The 18,329-nt window shown below is 38.0% G+C and overlaps 1 protein-coding gene across 3 annotated transcripts in view; it reads left to right on the plus strand.

The window, feature by feature from the left end:
- The window catches only part of brdt (bromodomain, testis-specific), a 32,751-nt gene continuing 14,422 nt past the window's right edge, over window positions 1-18,329 (plus strand). The window contains exons 1-8 of one of the 3 annotated variants that reach the window (XM_082136724.1): window positions 1-217; window positions 2,647-2,942; window positions 3,099-3,236; window positions 3,317-3,458; window positions 3,584-3,708; window positions 10,323-10,688; window positions 12,299-12,427; window positions 12,583-12,795. In XM_082136724.1, the coding sequence (XP_081992850.1) occupies window positions 2,745-2,942; window positions 3,099-3,236; window positions 3,317-3,458; window positions 3,584-3,708; window positions 10,323-10,688; window positions 12,299-12,427; window positions 12,583-12,795 (1,311 nt within the window). In that variant the 5' untranslated portion in view covers window positions 1-217; window positions 2,647-2,744. Of the gene's footprint in view, window positions 836-2,646; window positions 2,943-3,098; window positions 3,237-3,316; window positions 3,459-3,583; window positions 3,709-10,322; window positions 10,689-12,298; window positions 12,428-12,582; window positions 12,796-18,329 lie in introns of all 3 variants that reach the window. The other 2 variants (XM_082136723.1, XM_082136725.1) reach the window with 2 other exon arrangements.

Below are 18,329 nucleotides of genomic sequence, written 5' to 3' on the forward strand. Positions count from 1 at the left end.
GCACTAAAGACGAGGACAGCGTCAATTGAGAAGCCAATCGCTGTAAAGAAAGTACGCATGCGCATTAGTTCGTGTTCGCCTCCCCTCAGCATTGCTCAGTGCTCTTGCTCTATCATATCATTATAGTTCTCTTTGTGAGATTTTCATGCTGCAGAGATGACCGATGTCCGACAGTCGCCAGAAGCTGACAACCAAAGCTACGGAAAAGAGCCACAATGTAACCATTTAACAGACATTAAAAGGGGAATTGAGTTATAGAAATCGACAGAATGTTCTAGAATGGTCATGTGATGTCCGGAGACCAGTTATGTCGCACTTTTAAAAAAAATATTCTGACGTACGTGTCTGTTTCTTACTGGCGCTCGTTCGTCGTCTTAAAAATAAACGTGATCAACTGTAAAACAGCGTTTCGGAGTTATTTCGGGTATAAAACAGAGTGAGATTTCCGTGGGATACATTTTAAAGGAATATTTTCTCGGTGTTAGAGGCGCGAGGGGGAAGAAGAGAGCACGTGAGGGGTCTTGTCCAATGGGATTGGGCGCTTTCAGCAGGAGGGTATAAATACCAGGCGGTTGCCGTGAGAGACATCCGCCATTGATGACTAACCTTTCAAAGAAACAGAGTTATTTCAAATATATATGATGTTAATTTGTTCTGTTGGCGTTGAAAACTAAGCTCAAAAATCTTTCAGTCGTTTTCTAAGAGGTTTTTTCGGGCGCAAAGCATCAACAAGATTCTTCGATTGGTGAAGTTTTCCAGCAGAGCTCCTCCTGCACTGCAGCGTCTGTCTCAGTTCGGCCGTTTAAACTTTCTTTGTTGTGTCCGAGACGGAAAGGTAAAATTTTGGGTCCAAGTTGAACAAGCTTCATTTAGCTAGCGGAATGGTTAGGGGAGGGACTGTTAACTGAACTCAATGTCAGCATCTGACGGGGCGGGGTAATGTGTGGCTAGCCGTGCTAAAGCTAGCCAGGCGCCATTTTGTAGCTCGAGGCTTGATGACTCGGTTATCAGGGAATTAATGTAAACCTTTGTCTTTATTACCTAAATTGTGTTATGCTTGTATACGTTTATTATACTTAAAATTTAAGCAGATGCGACACTTCTGTGGCATTCGTATTGAGCCGGAAGAGTTGCTATTGCGTCATCCATAAGAAGGTCATCGGGTTTATGTAACGCATGTCCCTGGATTGAGTAAAGGAACAAACAACATTTTGCATATAAACAACACTGCATATTTCACTTTCTGAGCATAAGGAGCTATTTTCAGTTCAATATTATATTGCTGGACAATTTTGTTAACCTACAAAGTCTCTTTCTGGCCTGAATAGATGAATGTTATTCTCATGTGTGCACAAATTTGTTCAGTTGGCATGCTCTTGACCACAATACACATACAAATTGTCACAACGTCGCTATATTTGTATAGACTAAGGTTAATTGTAAAAATTGTTAGAAAGTAGCAGCTAATCACGAAACAATCATTAAACAATCATTTTTCCTTCCAATGGACAACCTTTCCTTCTCTTCCATCCCCTCCAGAAACAGAAATGCGTCTCCCTTCCCAATCATAAGCAAACCAATGTGAATCTAAATGTTTTTATATAGCTTACAAAAAAATTAATAAAATTGCATTTAACTTTTTTTTTTATTATTGTTTTTCTTGTATAAATAAATTTGTAAGTCCTTAGGTTTCATGTACAATGATTTTACCCCCCTTTTTCTTTTATCAAAATAAAGTACACATAATGATCAAAGTAACTTGTTTTTGAGTATGAGAAATCAAAATATTATTTTACTGAGCGGGACGATGACCTTTTAGTTTGGGGTAAGTGTGATGAAGGATAACCTCTGCAGTTGAGCTGAATAAAGCTTGCTCACACACTTAAAATAATTCTGTGACTTTAAGCACGTTTTTCACTGTAAAAGTAAGTGAAGGTCTGTTCATTTATCAGTTTACTAATGGGTAACTTAAGTCTTGAAGAGCATTTTAAGTTGGTAAGTGAAGTGAAAATTAATTTGGGATACATTTGTATTACTACTAGCTTTTTGTACTATTAAGTTGCAGTAATTTACATTTGTGAGTTTTTTTTATTTATTTACATTTTTAAAAAGTTTGAAGTTTAGTTTTTGATAAATGTCACATCAGCTGAACAGCACTGGTGTGTGTGTATGTGTATATATATATATATATATATATATATATATATATATATATAAATAATAATAAAAATATGTGCTGGATAATCTTCGCTTATGGGAGAAAAAAATGGTCATCATGTTCGATTTACTGCATTTTAACAAGTTTATGTGCGGATATGTGTTAAGTTATTTTGGGTGGAGTAAGACTGATCTTGTACTTCAATTTATAAAGATGACTTGATGTCTAGTGGAGCTAAAAGGCATTGTACTATTTGTTAATTAGGCAATAGAGGGCAGTGCATACCGCAGCTAACCTGCAATAGTCCTGAGCACTGGACTACAGTGCAGTATTTGATTAACTAGACATTTTCAAACCTATTACATTGACTTTTATTCTTGTCAATAGGATTTGTGTGATTTAAATAGGCTTGTTCTGATTTGCCTAGAGATAATAAACAGCAGTGCAGAATACCATGAGTATGTTGACACTGCTCTCCCTGTTTACAGTGGCACAGACAGTGGATGTGTAATGCTCGCTGAGCTGCCTAGGCGTAGCTGCGAAAACCCTTTCCATACTGGTCACCGCTCCTGGATCAGTTCTGGCGATGTCTTCTGCGCGACCCCCACAGAATTTCACCATGAATGGGAACCCCCCTCCCCCCCAGTTCAAGAACCCCAAAAAGCCAGGACGCCTCACCAATCAGTTGCAGTATTTAGAAAAAGTGGTGGTTAAGTCCCTGTGGAGACACCACTTCTCCTGGCCTTTCAGACAGCCTGTGGATGCAGTCAGACTCAATTTGCCAGTAAGTCTCGCAGTGCTCACCCCCCCCCCCCCCCCCTCTTTTTTAAAAAACTACTTTTACTAAAATAAAATAAAAAAAAAGCTATTTTACTGATTACAGTTTGTTTGTGCTAATCTTTAGTAACATGCTTTAAAATGGTATTTATGTTTAATTTAGGATTATTATGCAATCATCAAGAACCCAATGGACTTGACTACCATTAGAAAGCGTCTTGAGAACAATTACTACTGGAAGGCAATGGAGTGTGTAGAAGATTTCAACACCATGTTCACAAACTGTTACGTGTACAATCGGGTGAGGACCTTGGTCTTGTTGTTGAAGATTTGATTTTCGACATTTGGTCTCAGACATTTTGTGTATTTGTGTGATTCCAGCCAGGAGATGATATTGTTAAGATGGCTCAAGACCTTGAGAAGTATTTTTTGGAGAAGGTGGCACAGATGCCTCAGGATGAGTTTGAGATCTCTGCTCTGACAACTAAAGCTCCTCTAAAAGGGGGAAGGAAGTCTACAACAGGTATTCTCAACCTAATATTTTTCTATTTAAATAGATTAATGCCAAATTACTAAACATTTCAGGGTTTTGCGTTTTGTTTGGCAGTTGACAGTGGAAACTAAATTTACCTTTGCATGTTTATGCAGGGTTAAAGATGAGGCCGCAGTCTCCTGTGTCTGAGGTTGTTTTCCAGCAAACAGTGACTGTCATCCCTCCGGATGCTCTACACACAATTCCCTCTGCTCCCTTGTCTGCACAGCTAACAGCCAAAGTCAGTTCCAAACCACCTGCACTTTTAACATGTCATGTCTTATCAGTATCATAAGTGTCCTTACCAAGTGAACTCCTAGAACTCAAGGCATTGTTACTCTTTGTAAGCCTTGTAATTACAGTGATTTGATAAAAACATTCTATTACTTCCTGAATTTCACAAACTATATGATAAAGTGCAAATAATTAAGAATATTTGGTCTCATTTGGTGTGTTTTATGCAAATTACCAACCTTGGGCATTAGGGATGTCACTGTGAAGAAATTTTCAGACCGATAAATAAACTTGCGACAACACTGCCATTACCGACAACAACGGGTGGGGGGAGGATACTTTTCACTTTCGCTTGTGATCACATGGTCTCTGTGCATAGGGAGCAGCTTTACTGGATATACGATTTACAAGATAAGATGTAGATAAGATATTTGTCCACCAAATCATCCGCCATCCTCTTTTGAGTCATCTCCCCCTTGATCTTGTCACATAAGTGAAATCTGACTCCTGCTGCACTGTGCTACGACTCTGCAGCGTGTGCTGTTTTGAGCAGATCCGTTTAGAATTGTAGCATTCATTGTCCAACTGAAGTAAATGGTTTTTATTTCTATAAAAAAAGCTAAACAGCAGTTCCGCGATGGCCAAGTCACTTTAATCTGTTATGGCCGAACTCCGTGTAACACAGACTACTGCAGGAAGCCTGTTGGGCTTACTACTTTGCATGATGCATGAGGTTGCTCATTTAGAATACTCCCAATTCATTAATGGTGTCATATGATGCTTTTTAATGTTTTTCTTTTTTCTTAATGTGCAATGTATCTGTTTTCGCATGTACAAGATCTGCAATTACAAAGCTCGTAGTCTCCCACAAAGGGATTTTTAAAAATTATTATTTTATCTAAAAACCTGCCTAAAACACCTTGATCGAAGTCAAGGTATTACTTCCTCATACATCCGTCACAATGTGAAAGATTAGCATTATGCCCACCCAAAGGCATACACTAAGCAAGAAAACGATGTTTCTGTGATTTGTCGTCATGTCGCGGAGACACTGTGTGTTTGGATGCTAAAGCAAAACCAGTTACTTTGGCCTTCCAAAAAATGAAATGAAATGAAATTAGGATTCATAGGTTAAGATTTATTTATAAAGCTGTTCCTGAGCTATACACCGACTACATGCCACTGTGAAATGTTCTGCTCAAGTTCCAACTGATTGGCTCGATCATCTGCATTTTCAGAATACGATGAAAACCATTTTCAGAAAACCGACAACATTGTTAATGTGTTTTTACAACTGCTTAAAGCCATGGAAGCTGAAGCTCTCGATTATGATAAGGGGTAGGGCTGCTCGATTATGGAAAAAAATCATAATCACGATTATTTTGGTCAGTGTCGAAATCACGATTATGTAACACAATTATTTCACATGACTTTGGGAACGTGTTGCAATTATTAAAAAGACGCCTTTAAACAATTCTTAAATTTAAATTTGAACATTTATTGTACTTTTTGAACTATTAAAATAAATAATATAACAGAATAATACTTCAAGTATTTTAATTTTCCCGCAGGTCTACCACTTATAATGCGGGAAATTCCCCCACAAACATTGATTCACTTTAGCAAGTAGATTGTATGAGTAGCCTAAATTAATCAACACAGATTATAAAATCAAATCTATCATTTAAAAACTGTCTCTCAAAATGGGTTGGACAAAGCAAGCGTTGAAACTACACTCTCGCGTTTAGGAGTCGGGACATGACGGAATTGTCACTTGCACAATCGGGCCAGTATTGCATCTTAACTAAAGTTGATCATTTTCACTTCAAGTTTTATCAGTTTAAAGATTCAAGCTGAGAGAGTTTATGGTTTCGGAAGGGGTGGAAGTGCGCTCATTCAGAACACAAGACAAAATAAGAGTGTTCTTGCAAAACAGAACATGGCAAAATAATAGTTTTTACTCGATTGTACTATTTTGGTGATCGTTGGGAGCCGAAATCGAAATTGAATTTCAATTAATTGCACAGCCCTAGTAAGGGGTGTTACTTTTCCTACACACGCTTGAGGCGTTTGACCAATCACAACGCACTGGGTCTGCTGGACAGGCTTGCAATAGCTAGCTAGCTAGCGAGCTTTGAAAGCATAAGATCCCACCCTCCCTTCAGAACGCTCTCTAAAGCCACTCCTCCTTCAGACAGGGATGCAAACTTGTCACCTTTCGTTGCAATTGCCAGTTTTGAATCCAAAATAGGTCATATGTGATTCGTCCAGATCCGATGAGTTTTTGAAATGGGTATGGGGTTATGTTTCTGTGTGTGCAACTGCTTTCAAACGCTTCAGTGCATGATGTGTGTGGCACAAAGGCAACTGTTTCTATTTTCAACATGTTTTTGCAGTGTTTATGATTGTAGCCAATCAGAGGCATCTCTGTTGAAAACAATGGCCAATTGTTTACTGTAGTCAATCCTCTCTGAAGGAGTTTTTGGTTAACTCGAGTTCACTGACTACATTCTACATGCTCGCAAATCCTCTCATAATTACACCAAAGCGTAGACATGATGTAAATAGTTGTTTTCGCGTGAGTGAGCTCAGTCAGTCGTGCTATAAAGGGAGAACTCTTCGCGCGCTTTCTGTATATAATCCATTCACAATTTAAAGAAAAGTTTTGGTTGTCATGCTTTCAAGAGGACCAACATCCACTTACACTGCAAATTTAATTATGCAAATTATTCCGCTAAATTGTTGCGCGAGTCTCTCCTGAAATTGCTGTGACTGCGAAGACTGGATAAAACATCTGACAAGCCGATGTCAAATTATGCATTGATGTGCATTACGTGTTGTAGTGTTAATGCAGACTAATAGACCTGCAACATAGACAGGAATAAGAAAAAAGTAAGTGTGTTGCCTGAATACATTTAGCAGCTTCTAATGCCTGACTCATACTACATGAGTTTTAGGCCAATTCAACCCTGATTTTCCCCTCCCGAGAATCTGAGAAAAAATCTTGTCGAGGATCTCGATCGGTTCTGATGTTCGGCGCATATTATCTGGAAATGTGAGGCATTCACAGATCGAATCTTACACCTCACGATCTGCCCTTACACAAATCGGGCCCGCCCCGATCATATCAAACCTGTTTGATATTTAGGATTTTAAATCGGGATGAGCAAGACGTGACTGTCAGTACTGTAAAATGACGTAAATACATGACATCCGATCAAATTACCTCATCTTTTGCGGTCAAAACTGACTGCATTCACACAAGCAGCGTGAATATGATGGGTTGCGTGCAGATTATGCTGCCTTGGCAAATCGCGCTATACTGCCGTTCTCGACAATGTACCTTTGTGAAAGTGGGGATTTAGCACTTACTAGCATGAAGAACAAATATAGACACAGACTGTGCAGAAATTTAAAGGGTTAGTTCACCCAAAAATGAAAATTCTGTCAGTAATTACTCACCCTCATGTTGTTCCAATCATGTAAGACTTTCGTTCATCTTCGGATCACAAATTAAGATATTTTTTATTAAATCTGAGAGCTATCTCACTCCTCCATAGGCTTCCAGAGGGACCGAAACTCGCCGGCCCAGAAAGTCAGTGAAGAAAATGTTGAAATAGTCCAAGTGACTACAGTGGCTCTACATTAAGTTTATCATGCGACGACAATACTTTTTGTGCGAAAAAATAACGACTTTATTCAACTGTTAGTGTTCTTCAATGTGGGCCTCTGACGAGAGTTCACGGGAGCGCCACGACGCATGCGCGAGAACTGAGATTACGGCGTTCTTCTTCTACTACTACTTGTTACTGGCTGCTCACTCCTTAGGAGTATTATCGCCATCTACTGTACAAGATGACGTCCCGACATTGCCGGGAGCGCAAAACGGTCTGTTTACAAGCAGCTGAAGACGCGCGCTGTATGTAAAACTGTATTCGTAAATATGTCCGCAGATTTCGATGTAGATGAAGATTTTATTTTTTTTTTAACCAACCATACTTATTTGAACCAGAATACACAGACATTGAACTACAAGAGATTGAAGATGCTGCAACACAACCGCAGTCTGCTTCTGAAAGACAGAGAGCATTGGACAGCTGATGGTGTAAATGTAATCAGTGCCAAGCGATGCCTACTGAGGCCATCCTTAAAAATATTTTGGTTTGCCGTAACAGCCCAAAAAAAAAAAAAAAGGGGGTCGGTTGGTCGGTCTATATATAGCCTATATTCTTTCGCAAGTTAACGCAAGTTTACAACCGGCAAGTCGTTTTTTTATCAACTTAAAAACCAAAGGGGACTTTTTTAGTCCAAAAGGGTAAAAAAATTATTAATTGGGTCGGTCGGGTACATTACGAATACAGTTTTACAAAAGCAAAATAATATAATATTTGATGATTGATCGAAAATCGTATCTCTCCCCCCACATGCTCACCCGCAAGGCGCTCCGACATTAAATTTCTCTGTAGGCTACTGTAGGCTTTTTGTAGAAAGCCTTTCTTTAAAGTGAATTTCGTTTTGTATTAATTGTAGCATGCAGGCAATATAATCAGGACATGGAGGCGCCCGCACGCTCGTCTCTTAAATGAACCAAAACTCTACATTGAATCTTTAAAAAAAAAGAAAGAATATAGGCTATATATAGACCGACCAACCGACCCCTTTTTTTTTTTTTTTTTGGCTGTTACGGCAAACCAAAATATTTTTAAGGATGGCCTCAGTAGGCATCGCTTGGCACTGATTACATTTACACCATCAGCTGTCCAATGCTCTCTGTCTTTCAGAAGCAGACTGCGGTTGTGTTGCAGCATCTTCCATCTCTTGTAGTTCAATGTCTGTGTATTCTATTTCGAATAAGTATGGTTGGTTAAAAAAAATCAAATCTTCATCTACATCGAAATCTGCGGACATATTTACGAATACAGTTTTACATACAGCGCGCGTCTTCAGCTGCTTGTAAACAGACCGTTTTGCGCTCCCGGCAATGTCGGGACGTCATCTTGTACAGTAGATGGCGATAATACTCCTAAGGAGTGAGCAGCCAGTAACAAGTAGTAGTAGAAGAAGAACGCCGTAATCTCAGTTCTCGCGCATGCGTCGTGGCGCTCCCGTGAACTCTCGTCAGAGGCCCACATTGAAGAACACTAATAGTTGAATAAAGTCGTTATTTTTGTTGTTTTTTCGCACAAAAAGTATTGTCGTCGCATGATAAACTTAATGTAGAGCCACTGTAGTCACTTGGACTATTTCAACATTTTCTTCACTGACTTTCTGGGCCGGCGAGTTTCGGTCCCTCTGGAAAAGCCTATGGAGGAGTGAGATAGCTCTCAGATTTAATCAAAAATATCTTAATTTGTGATCCGAAGATGAACGAAAGTCTTACATGATTGGAACAACATGAGGGTGAGTAATTACTGACAGAATTTTCATTTTTGGGTGAACTAACCCTTTAAGATTCAAACTCTCTTCAACACAAAAACATACCCTGTGTGAGTTCCTCTGTTTAATGTTGATCACATTATACGAATATCCACACGATGACATTGATATTGACGTGACATTGATTTTATACAAAAGTTCAACAAAGGAAAGGTATTAATATTAAGTGATGTTCATTTTAAACAAAATAATAGCTCCAACGAAAGCCACTACAGCACACAGCCGTGTTTGTGAACGAATCCGCTGCTTTGAACAAATCGTGAGAGTCAGGGATTCATTCATAAATACGCCTGTACATGCTTCGTTATGAATTAATGACTCTGACTCCCTCATAAAGACATGTCAGTGACTTGCCGCCACCTACTGGCGGTTTTAATTTAATATTTAAAAGCATCACTTAATTTTTTTACCATCATTGCATATTTATCTATTGAACTTTTTTTTAATATATTTTTATTTTTATTGAAAGCATTTATTTTATAAAGGTAAAAAATGCACTGGAAAAATCAATTTAAGGGGGCAAATAGTGTCCCTTATGGAAAAAGGTGTGACCTGCAGTGAGGGGGTACGCAGAAGGATGTTAAAAGCCTCAGGGCCCCTTCACTCTCTTCCATTGGTAAAAAGTGCTAATATGGTGCTGACATCTTGTGCAGATTTGGGACCTGATTCTGCACAGTAGTGAGCGTGAAGTGGAGCCGCCATATCAAGGTCCCGCCCTCACTCTCGCAGAAACCGTTTGTAGAGTTTACTGCAGAACAACTCATTATGTCAGTGTGAAATAAAGAGTTATTGACGTATATCCAGTCTCCTCCCGAGTACCTTACGATTGGTACCTTAGTTACTACTTTGTTTAGAGAAGCTGTCAATCATGATGTCACATTCCCATTTTTATAGCATCAAATAACTAACTATGCAGAAATTTGTGAAAGTTATCCTGCGTATATAAATCTGAATGATCCACATTGTTTGGATCCACACCCAATGTTTGGCAAGGATTAAATGGTGTAGTTATGCCTTTTTGACTCAGGAGAGATACAACAAAGTAGCTTTAATCTAAGTTACTTGGTGTGTGACAATTATGGAAATGGTATGCTAAAGGTGGGATATTAGGAGAAAATATTTGAGCATTAGTTGTTTTAACCGTAAGCCACATCTATCTAAATCAATGGTCTCATTTTCTTTCAGTTGAAAAATGGCGTAAAAAGAAAAGCAGACACTACGACCCCTACTGCCTCTTCCATCACCAGCTGTGAGTCATCCCCTTGTGTAACCGAACCAAAAGTCCTGAAGTTATTCTCCAGGCGTGGCAGTGGCCGACCCATCAAACCTCCCTGTAAAGACCTTCCTGAATCACCACCACAGCATCAAGTGGGCAGAAGGACCAAACTCTCTGAGAGACTCAAATACTGCTGTGCCATCCTAAAAGAGATGTTTGCCAAAAAGCATTCCGCTTATGCCTGGCCCTTTTATAAGCCTGTGGATGCTAAGTCACTGGGCCTTGATGATTATCATGAAATCATTCACCAACCCATGGATATGAGTACCATAAAAGTGAGTACCACTATTGTGTTAATATTAGGGGTGTAACGATATTCAAACCGAACCGAAAAACCGCGATACAACAGCCACGGTTCGAACCGCGATACTCATGTCGAACCGAACGCGCCCCGCCCCCTGCTGCCCCGGCCCAACTCTCACATCACTTTGTCACAAAACTATTTTTTTCTTCCTTGACATTTGATTAAATAGTTATTAATGAGTACACTTTTAACAACTAATAAGAGCTGTAGTTTTACTAAATATTATTATAATATTATTTACTAAATAAAGTGCATGTCACGTGATTTGGGTGATCGATCACGCTCGAGTTTACATACGCACTTCAGGATGGCAACTCATATTGAGATTGAAGACCCTCCGGTCACAACCACTGACTGATACAGCAGCAACAGCAGCAGTGCTGATCACGAATCACCGACACCTGTCATCATCCAATATGATGACATATCACAGCATTTTTTAATCATCGTTTTAAGACAAATCATTGTTTGTTTTGCGAACATAATCCTCTGCCGTCTGGTCGCTTCCGCTTCAAGCCGGACTCGTCTCGCGCTAACGGTAATTCCTTTTCACTCGTTTTGATTTCGGCAAATCAATTTTAGCGAATGCAAACAACGTGATTATTGTTCATGAGTCCAACATCCAGCCACGCAAGAAAACATGTAATCTACCTGAGGGAATAATATGCTCACAAAACATTTCTGATTATTATTAATGTTTAAAACTGTTTTGTTTTTTTCCCCCAGGATTCTATGAAGAATGTAAAGATCATAAAATATTTATTTGAAATAGAAAGCTTGTGTAACACTATAAATGTACTGTCACTTTTGATTAACGTAATGCATCCTTGCTGAATAAAAGTAGGCAATTACTTTCTTTAATTTCTTTCCCCAAAAAAAATTCTTACAAACCTCAAACTTTTGAACTGTAGACCTATGTATAATGTTAAAAAAGCTTTCTATTTCAGATAAATGCTGTTATTTTGATTGATGGTTTGTTTGTAATGTGACATTTTGTTTGTATGACATTACAATTATTTTTAGAATTAAATTGTACATAAATAGGTTAAGCAATACAAATGTGTTTGTCTGATAACCTTTTAAACATATACTTAACTGTCTGCAGACAATGAAATGATGTACATTGTGCGATACAGTACAAATGTTTTGAGTGTCCCTTGTTTTCCTATAAAGAACCACGATTGTCCCGCATTTTACTTTTCTGAAGTTGGCAACCCTACTCAGGTGTGCAGTTTATTTCTGACTAGTCAGTGGAGGCATTTATTTCATTTAACTCAGGTGTGCTAAGTGCTCTAAAGAAAACGTGAAGCCACTGTATAAAGTTAAGTTAATAAAGTTAATAAGTTAAATTATTGTTGTTGTTGTTTTTATTAAGTTAAAAGTTAATCTAGCGTTATTATTGCTGGTGCCCTGCCATGAACCCTGCCCCCACAGCAAACAGAACCGAACCGTGGCTCCAAAACCGTGATATGAACCGAACCGTGGCATTGGTGTATCGTTACACCCCTAGTTAATATAACTGGGAAATCTTTGCTCATTATTATTGTGCTATGTACTTTTTTTTATTATTTTTTCTAACAGAAAAAGATGGAAAGCCGTGAGTATATGGATGCATTGCAATTTGCAGCAGATATGCGGCTCATGTTCTCAAACTGCTACAAATACAATCCACCAGGCCATGAGGTTGTGGGAATGGCAAGGAAACTCCAGGTGTGTCTTTTGGTGGTTTGATCATTCTTCAAAACCATTGCTTGTCTTATCTTCCTGTTTCCTTTTAGAAATGCAATATCTGTAGATTGTTCTCAGGAAATTAAGTTTTTCCTCACAGGCTGAATGTTGTTGTTTTGTTTTTTTGTTTTTTTCAGGATGTTTTTGAGTTTCGCTTCTCTAAGATTCCTGACGAGCCGAGGAATGCAGCTGCAACCTCGAGTCAGAACAGAGTAAAGAAGGAGAGAGCACACAGTCCGTCCAGCTCTGAGAGCAGTGACAGCGAATCATCGTCTCCATCAGAAGACTCCTCAGACGCAGAGGAGGATGAAGAGGAGAGAGCGCAGAGGCTCGTCAACCTGGAGGAACAGGTAAGACTTGCATGTAGACATTTGAGTCCTTTCATGCATAAATTTGCTGTTCCAAAACAGTTTATCATTGGCACGTCCCGATGTGACGACTCTTGCAAAAGGTTTGTATCAACACAGGGTTCCAGACTGCGACCAAAATGGTTGCATATGCAACCATTTTTTGAGAATGTGCGAGTTAATTTTATGTGGTCGCATTTGTGCGAGTGCATGGTCGTTAAATTCACGCATGAATTTTCCTGCATTGAACTTGGTTTAGCGCCCGCCAAAGTAAATTTTTGTCCCGCCAAAGTCTTATTTGATCGGTGAGTAATGTAGATGAACTGCTGCGCGTGACAGGGCGCATGTTTAACTGAAAGAACGAGCAGAGAGAGAGAGCCCCGGTCGCGCACACGCACTCTCTCTCCTGAGCCAGGCGAAAGTGTAAACAAGACCTCACCGTCTCCAAACTAAGCGCCGTCTTGCTCTCTCTCCCTCGCACATATTAATCAAAATAAATCGACACGGTGGTAAAAGGTCGGAAGACCAAAGTTTCATGTGGAGCAATCGGACAATATATATATATATATATATATATATATATATATATATTTTTTTTTTTTATTTTTTTTTTAATTACCGCTGGGTGTGAATTGTGCTAAATAAGTTGCCTTATCTTCTCTGAAAAGCGTTCCGGACATTCAGCTGACATAAAACAACACTTTAATTAAACGAAAAAAACTATCCAGGGATAAAATGTTTTCTGTGTTGACACAAATCTTGGATGTCCATGTCCTAACTGCTGGGATAATCACACAACGTGCACGACACGTCCAATTCGCGAACTAATGACTCCTTCGAACCGATTCATTTTAATGAATAGTTAAAACAACTGATTTTTCCAACAGTGAACTCGGGAGACGTCTGAATCGGTGTATAACTAATCAGTAACACTTTACAATAAGGTTCTATTTATTACATCAATTACATAAAAAGTACAGTTTGAAACCACTTGTTTTTTTGAAAAGCATATGACTACATTTTTCCACACAGTGCCATCAAGAATCGATAAGAGAATCGTTAAAGAATCGGATCGATAATCAGAATCGTCAGTGGCATTATTATTGATAAAAGCTTATCAATTCCCATCCCAATGTGAAGACAGTAAAATTATAATCAAACATTAAAGAACATACATGTTTTTTTAATAGTTTTTTTTTTTTTTTGAGAGTTAAAAGATTAAAACATTTTGCTAACACGAGGTCTTGTCACTGTCAGTCTTTTTACATCAGTGCAAAACTAAGGTATGCAGATTAAGACCACTATTCATCAGCATGCATTGATTAAACCCATGGCATGTTTAAAAAAGAAAAAGAAAAAAAGTGCGACCAAATCATATGCTGGTGCGACCAACTGAGAAAGTTGGTAGCAACCAGTGGAAAGGTTAGTCTGGAGCCCTGCAACATTACGCTGCCTCCAACAAATTCTATGGCAGTGTTGAATGCATCCTTGGTAGCGAAAGCCATTCCAGATGTTCTTCGCCAAGAAGCGAAAGAGGTGTTAATGAATATGCTTATACTGTACACTCTAAACTGAAAAGTCTTCACAAATAAGTCTGCGGAATTACAGGATACATTTTTACTTGTGTTTAGGAGTGGATGATTTGGCAAAAAAAAAAATCATAAAATGTTTGTTTTATCATGCAGGATCACGATCCACAATCATCCACGATATATATAAAAAACAAATATATATATATATATATATATATATATATATATATCATTTTTTTTATATATATTTTTTTTGATTTTTAAGGGTGAGTTGCACCTATAAGGATTAAATTAAGCAAAGTTTAGAGCTAATCAATAATTTTTTGATCTGGGTTTTATTTTAAATCGAGTTGTTGCACCACTTAATTTTAAACACAGATTAACAAATCAGGGAATAATTCTAAACTGATTTAAAACTGTGATTTTTCTCCGCCTTGATGGATTCGCCATTGTAATTAATTCCATTTCCTTCTTTATTGACCACCAGAAAGTCTATCTCTGACACAAGTAGCTCTTGACGACAAAGGAAATAAACTTCTAAAATGTCAGCTGTCTTATAAACTGCTACGCAGAGAGACTGTTAGAATAAAGGGCTGATCAAGCATGCAATGAAAACATTGCGGCAGCGTGTGTGGATTTCATAAGCCTAGAAATATATTTAAAATGTCAATTAATGGAGTAATATGGCAGTATAACTTATGACAACAACCGAGGTAAGAAAAAAAAACTGGCATTATTTGCTGAGTGAATGACTATCTCCGCTCTTGAAAGCGTCGCCCTGTCCATTTGATCGCCGCCCAGCTGCCACGCGTTTAGGGCGCTCACCTCATCATCATCATCACCACCGCTGCTGTTAAATGCTAAATAATATTCCTTTCTTCTTTTCTTTGTTCGACACGGAGGTGCACCGAGATGAGAGACGGATCCGCATCCCAGACTCAATAGCAAGCGTAAGCTTTCATGTAAAGCTAATATTTATCCTTACAAGTTAACAAAATATAGAAGAAAAAAAACAATGACAGACTATTTAGGCCAAAGTAGGTGTGGGTCAAAATCTTATTTCACTTAATATTATTTCATTATTTTATCTTTATTAAAAATGAGATCAAAGATACAAATGACAAATAAGTAAAATACAAGATACAAATGAAACAAACAGTGCTTTACTTTTTTTCAGCTACAGTAGATCCATTTAACAGTAGCAGTCAAGCAAGAAATGAAGAAAAATCTAATGTAAAAATATAACTGCATAGACGTGTATGCAGTTTTACTGCATAAACTGTATAAATTATACATTTATTCTTAATAAAGCTAAAGCTATTCAGTCACGGGCAATTAGTGGTTCTCTTTTTCATTTGCTCTCAAAAGTTATCAAAATAGAGCATCACTTTTTGAAAGTAACTACTGTATCGATTAAATCGTTACACCACCAGGTGGCGACAAGTGACTGTTAAATTTATTTGTCATTGAATCATTAAAGAGATTCTTTCCAGGGTTCCCGCGGGGTCTTAAAAAGTCTTAAAAAGTCTAAAATTCTGAACTTTAAATTTAAGGCCTTAAAATGTCTTAAAAACAGCCAGATTTTGATCCGTGGTCTTAAATTTCATTTAGTCAGGTCTAAAAAAGGTCTCGCCAACAGGCCGTTCACATATCACATCTTTTGCGCGCTCAAGTTCGTTCAAATGTAGGCGCGCGCGCGCTCATAACTGAAGCGACGCACTCGTTTTTTTCCAGGCGCAGCGAGATAAAAAAAAATCTCAACTCTTCAGAATGCCGCAAACGCACCGCAGGTCATGTGACAAGAACCAACCAATCAGCTTCGCCCCTTTCCGTAACAACATTGAAAGCTCACTCAACTGGAAGGATGCGGGTGCACCCAAACACTACGGGTGTTTTTCTCTTCTCCGTAAATGAACCTTGTAGCAGAGCTACAGCAAGCGTGGCCGTGCATGGACGTGGTCGTGGCCAGCATTTACCCGGTATATCTCTATAGTTACCATAAACTTAGCAGCTTTAAAAAACCAATCATCATTCCTAATGCCGAAACCTGACAGCCAATCCGAGTCAGAGTAGGGCAGAATTGTTTTCAAAGTCTTTAACACCGCGAGTCTGATGACACACTGCAGAACAAAGAACCGCACGTCGGAAAGCAAGCCTGAGGTAAGTTAGCTTACAATGTTAACTGTCCTGTCAGATACAGACAGCGATGTTGCCAATGTCATTATTTTTAATTTTGACATAGAAGAGGGCGGGATAATATCGCGAGCGGGCGCGGGCGCCGTGAGCGCTGAGCGAGCAGGAACGAGTAGTGAGTTGTCGTCGAAAAAGATGGATAATGCAAAAAAGCTGTCGGGGCTAAACCTAGAAAAAGAAAGAGGGGAAAGGAGATGGCATGTCAATTGATGCGACAGCAGCTAAATAAGTGGATGGTGAAGGGCTACAGGTAGGATTTTGTTTTGTGTGACGTCCAGGCATGTAGGCTAATGCCATCGGGACTACCGGGAGATTCCCGGTGGGCCGACGTGCTTTTTGGGCCGATACATCTCATACTTTTTTGTTTCGTTTTTTGTCTTAACGGCCCATAAAACTCGTACATCGGCGGCCCATTCGTTTTGTTTTGCTTAATTGGCGGCGCTGGGTTAGTGCGTAATTAGTATGTAATGCATTGGTCAATAAAAAGTCAGCGTTAGTTTTTTTTTTTTCTGACACCCCATGAAACGCGTAGATCAGCGGCCCATTTGGTTCTTTTCTTGATTGACATTGGGCTAGCCCAATCACACCTTTAATGTGAAGTATAGAAATATACTCTTTCAAGTATAGAAATTAGTACAAAACTAATTATGAAAGTTTCCTTTATTTTTCAGTGCATTTGTTTTACAATATATGGCTATTACTATCATGGGATTAATATTGTTACTATTATTATGTAGTAGTAATGTAGACAGACACTGTAACTAAAATAATTTTTCTTTGTTTAATTTGCACCAGATTGATGAATTTAACATTTAAAAAGCACTATATATATATATATATATATATATATGTTGATTGGATTGGATTTTTTGCTGCCGCATCCTTCTCACCTTTTTTACCCCTGACCTGTTTTCATGCATTGTGGAGAGCGCAGTGCATGGTTGCATTGCAACGACAGACGCCACGGGAAAATCCGACCGAATTTTACTATTAATAATAAAAGATAAGCTAAAGTGCATTGTAAATGTCAGTAATTTATCTTTTTATAAAAATTTATTTAAAGTCTGAAATATGTGAGGTTTATCTTTTTATAAAAACAACTTTTTTGTCTAAACTTTATTTGAACTTGTATGTTAGTATATAACATGTTGCAAGACACTTTTCAAATCTGGCTATCATTTTTAATGGTATTATTTTAATGTTTATGTAAACAAAAAGTGCATATTGATGCTAATTTTATTTGTTATTTGCTGGTTTTCGACATTGTGTAGTATTAGTACTTTTTGAACAGGATTCTGTGATAACCGTGGTCATTTTTGTCACTATAATCATTGAAATGAAATGTTCATGCCATTTCATCTCTAGTTATGATCAACTATGATCAACTAAAATCAACTAATTATGTGTTTTTTACAGTATAATATGCATAGTACAATTTGACACACGTTGTTGGGTGTGGAAGGTTACTAATCGTTTTATCTGTAAATTAAATTAATGTTTTTTCAATTACTTAATTCATTGAAATAAAATGAATTCTTTGATTTGAATTTTTTTTTTGGTAGGTCTTAAATTTCAAACTTTATGGTCGTAAAATGTCTTAAAAAGGTCTTAAATTTGACTTGCTGAAACCTGCAAGAACCCTGTCTTTCAAAAACGCTGATTCATCCAGTAATGAAACAAGTAAAGTATTTATGGGTGTCACTGAATGATATTTAAGAAAAATTATTCGGATTAAACATTTTACTTTTTTTTTTTTTTTTTTTTTTTTTTAATGTTAAGAATCCTGTTAACAATCTAAAAAGTCTTAAAGGT

Source organism: Leuciscus leuciscus (genome assembly GCF_965113295.1).
Source record: "Leuciscus leuciscus genome assembly, chromosome: 14".
Taxonomy (NCBI): domain Eukaryota; kingdom Metazoa; phylum Chordata; class Actinopteri; order Cypriniformes; family Leuciscidae; genus Leuciscus; species Leuciscus leuciscus.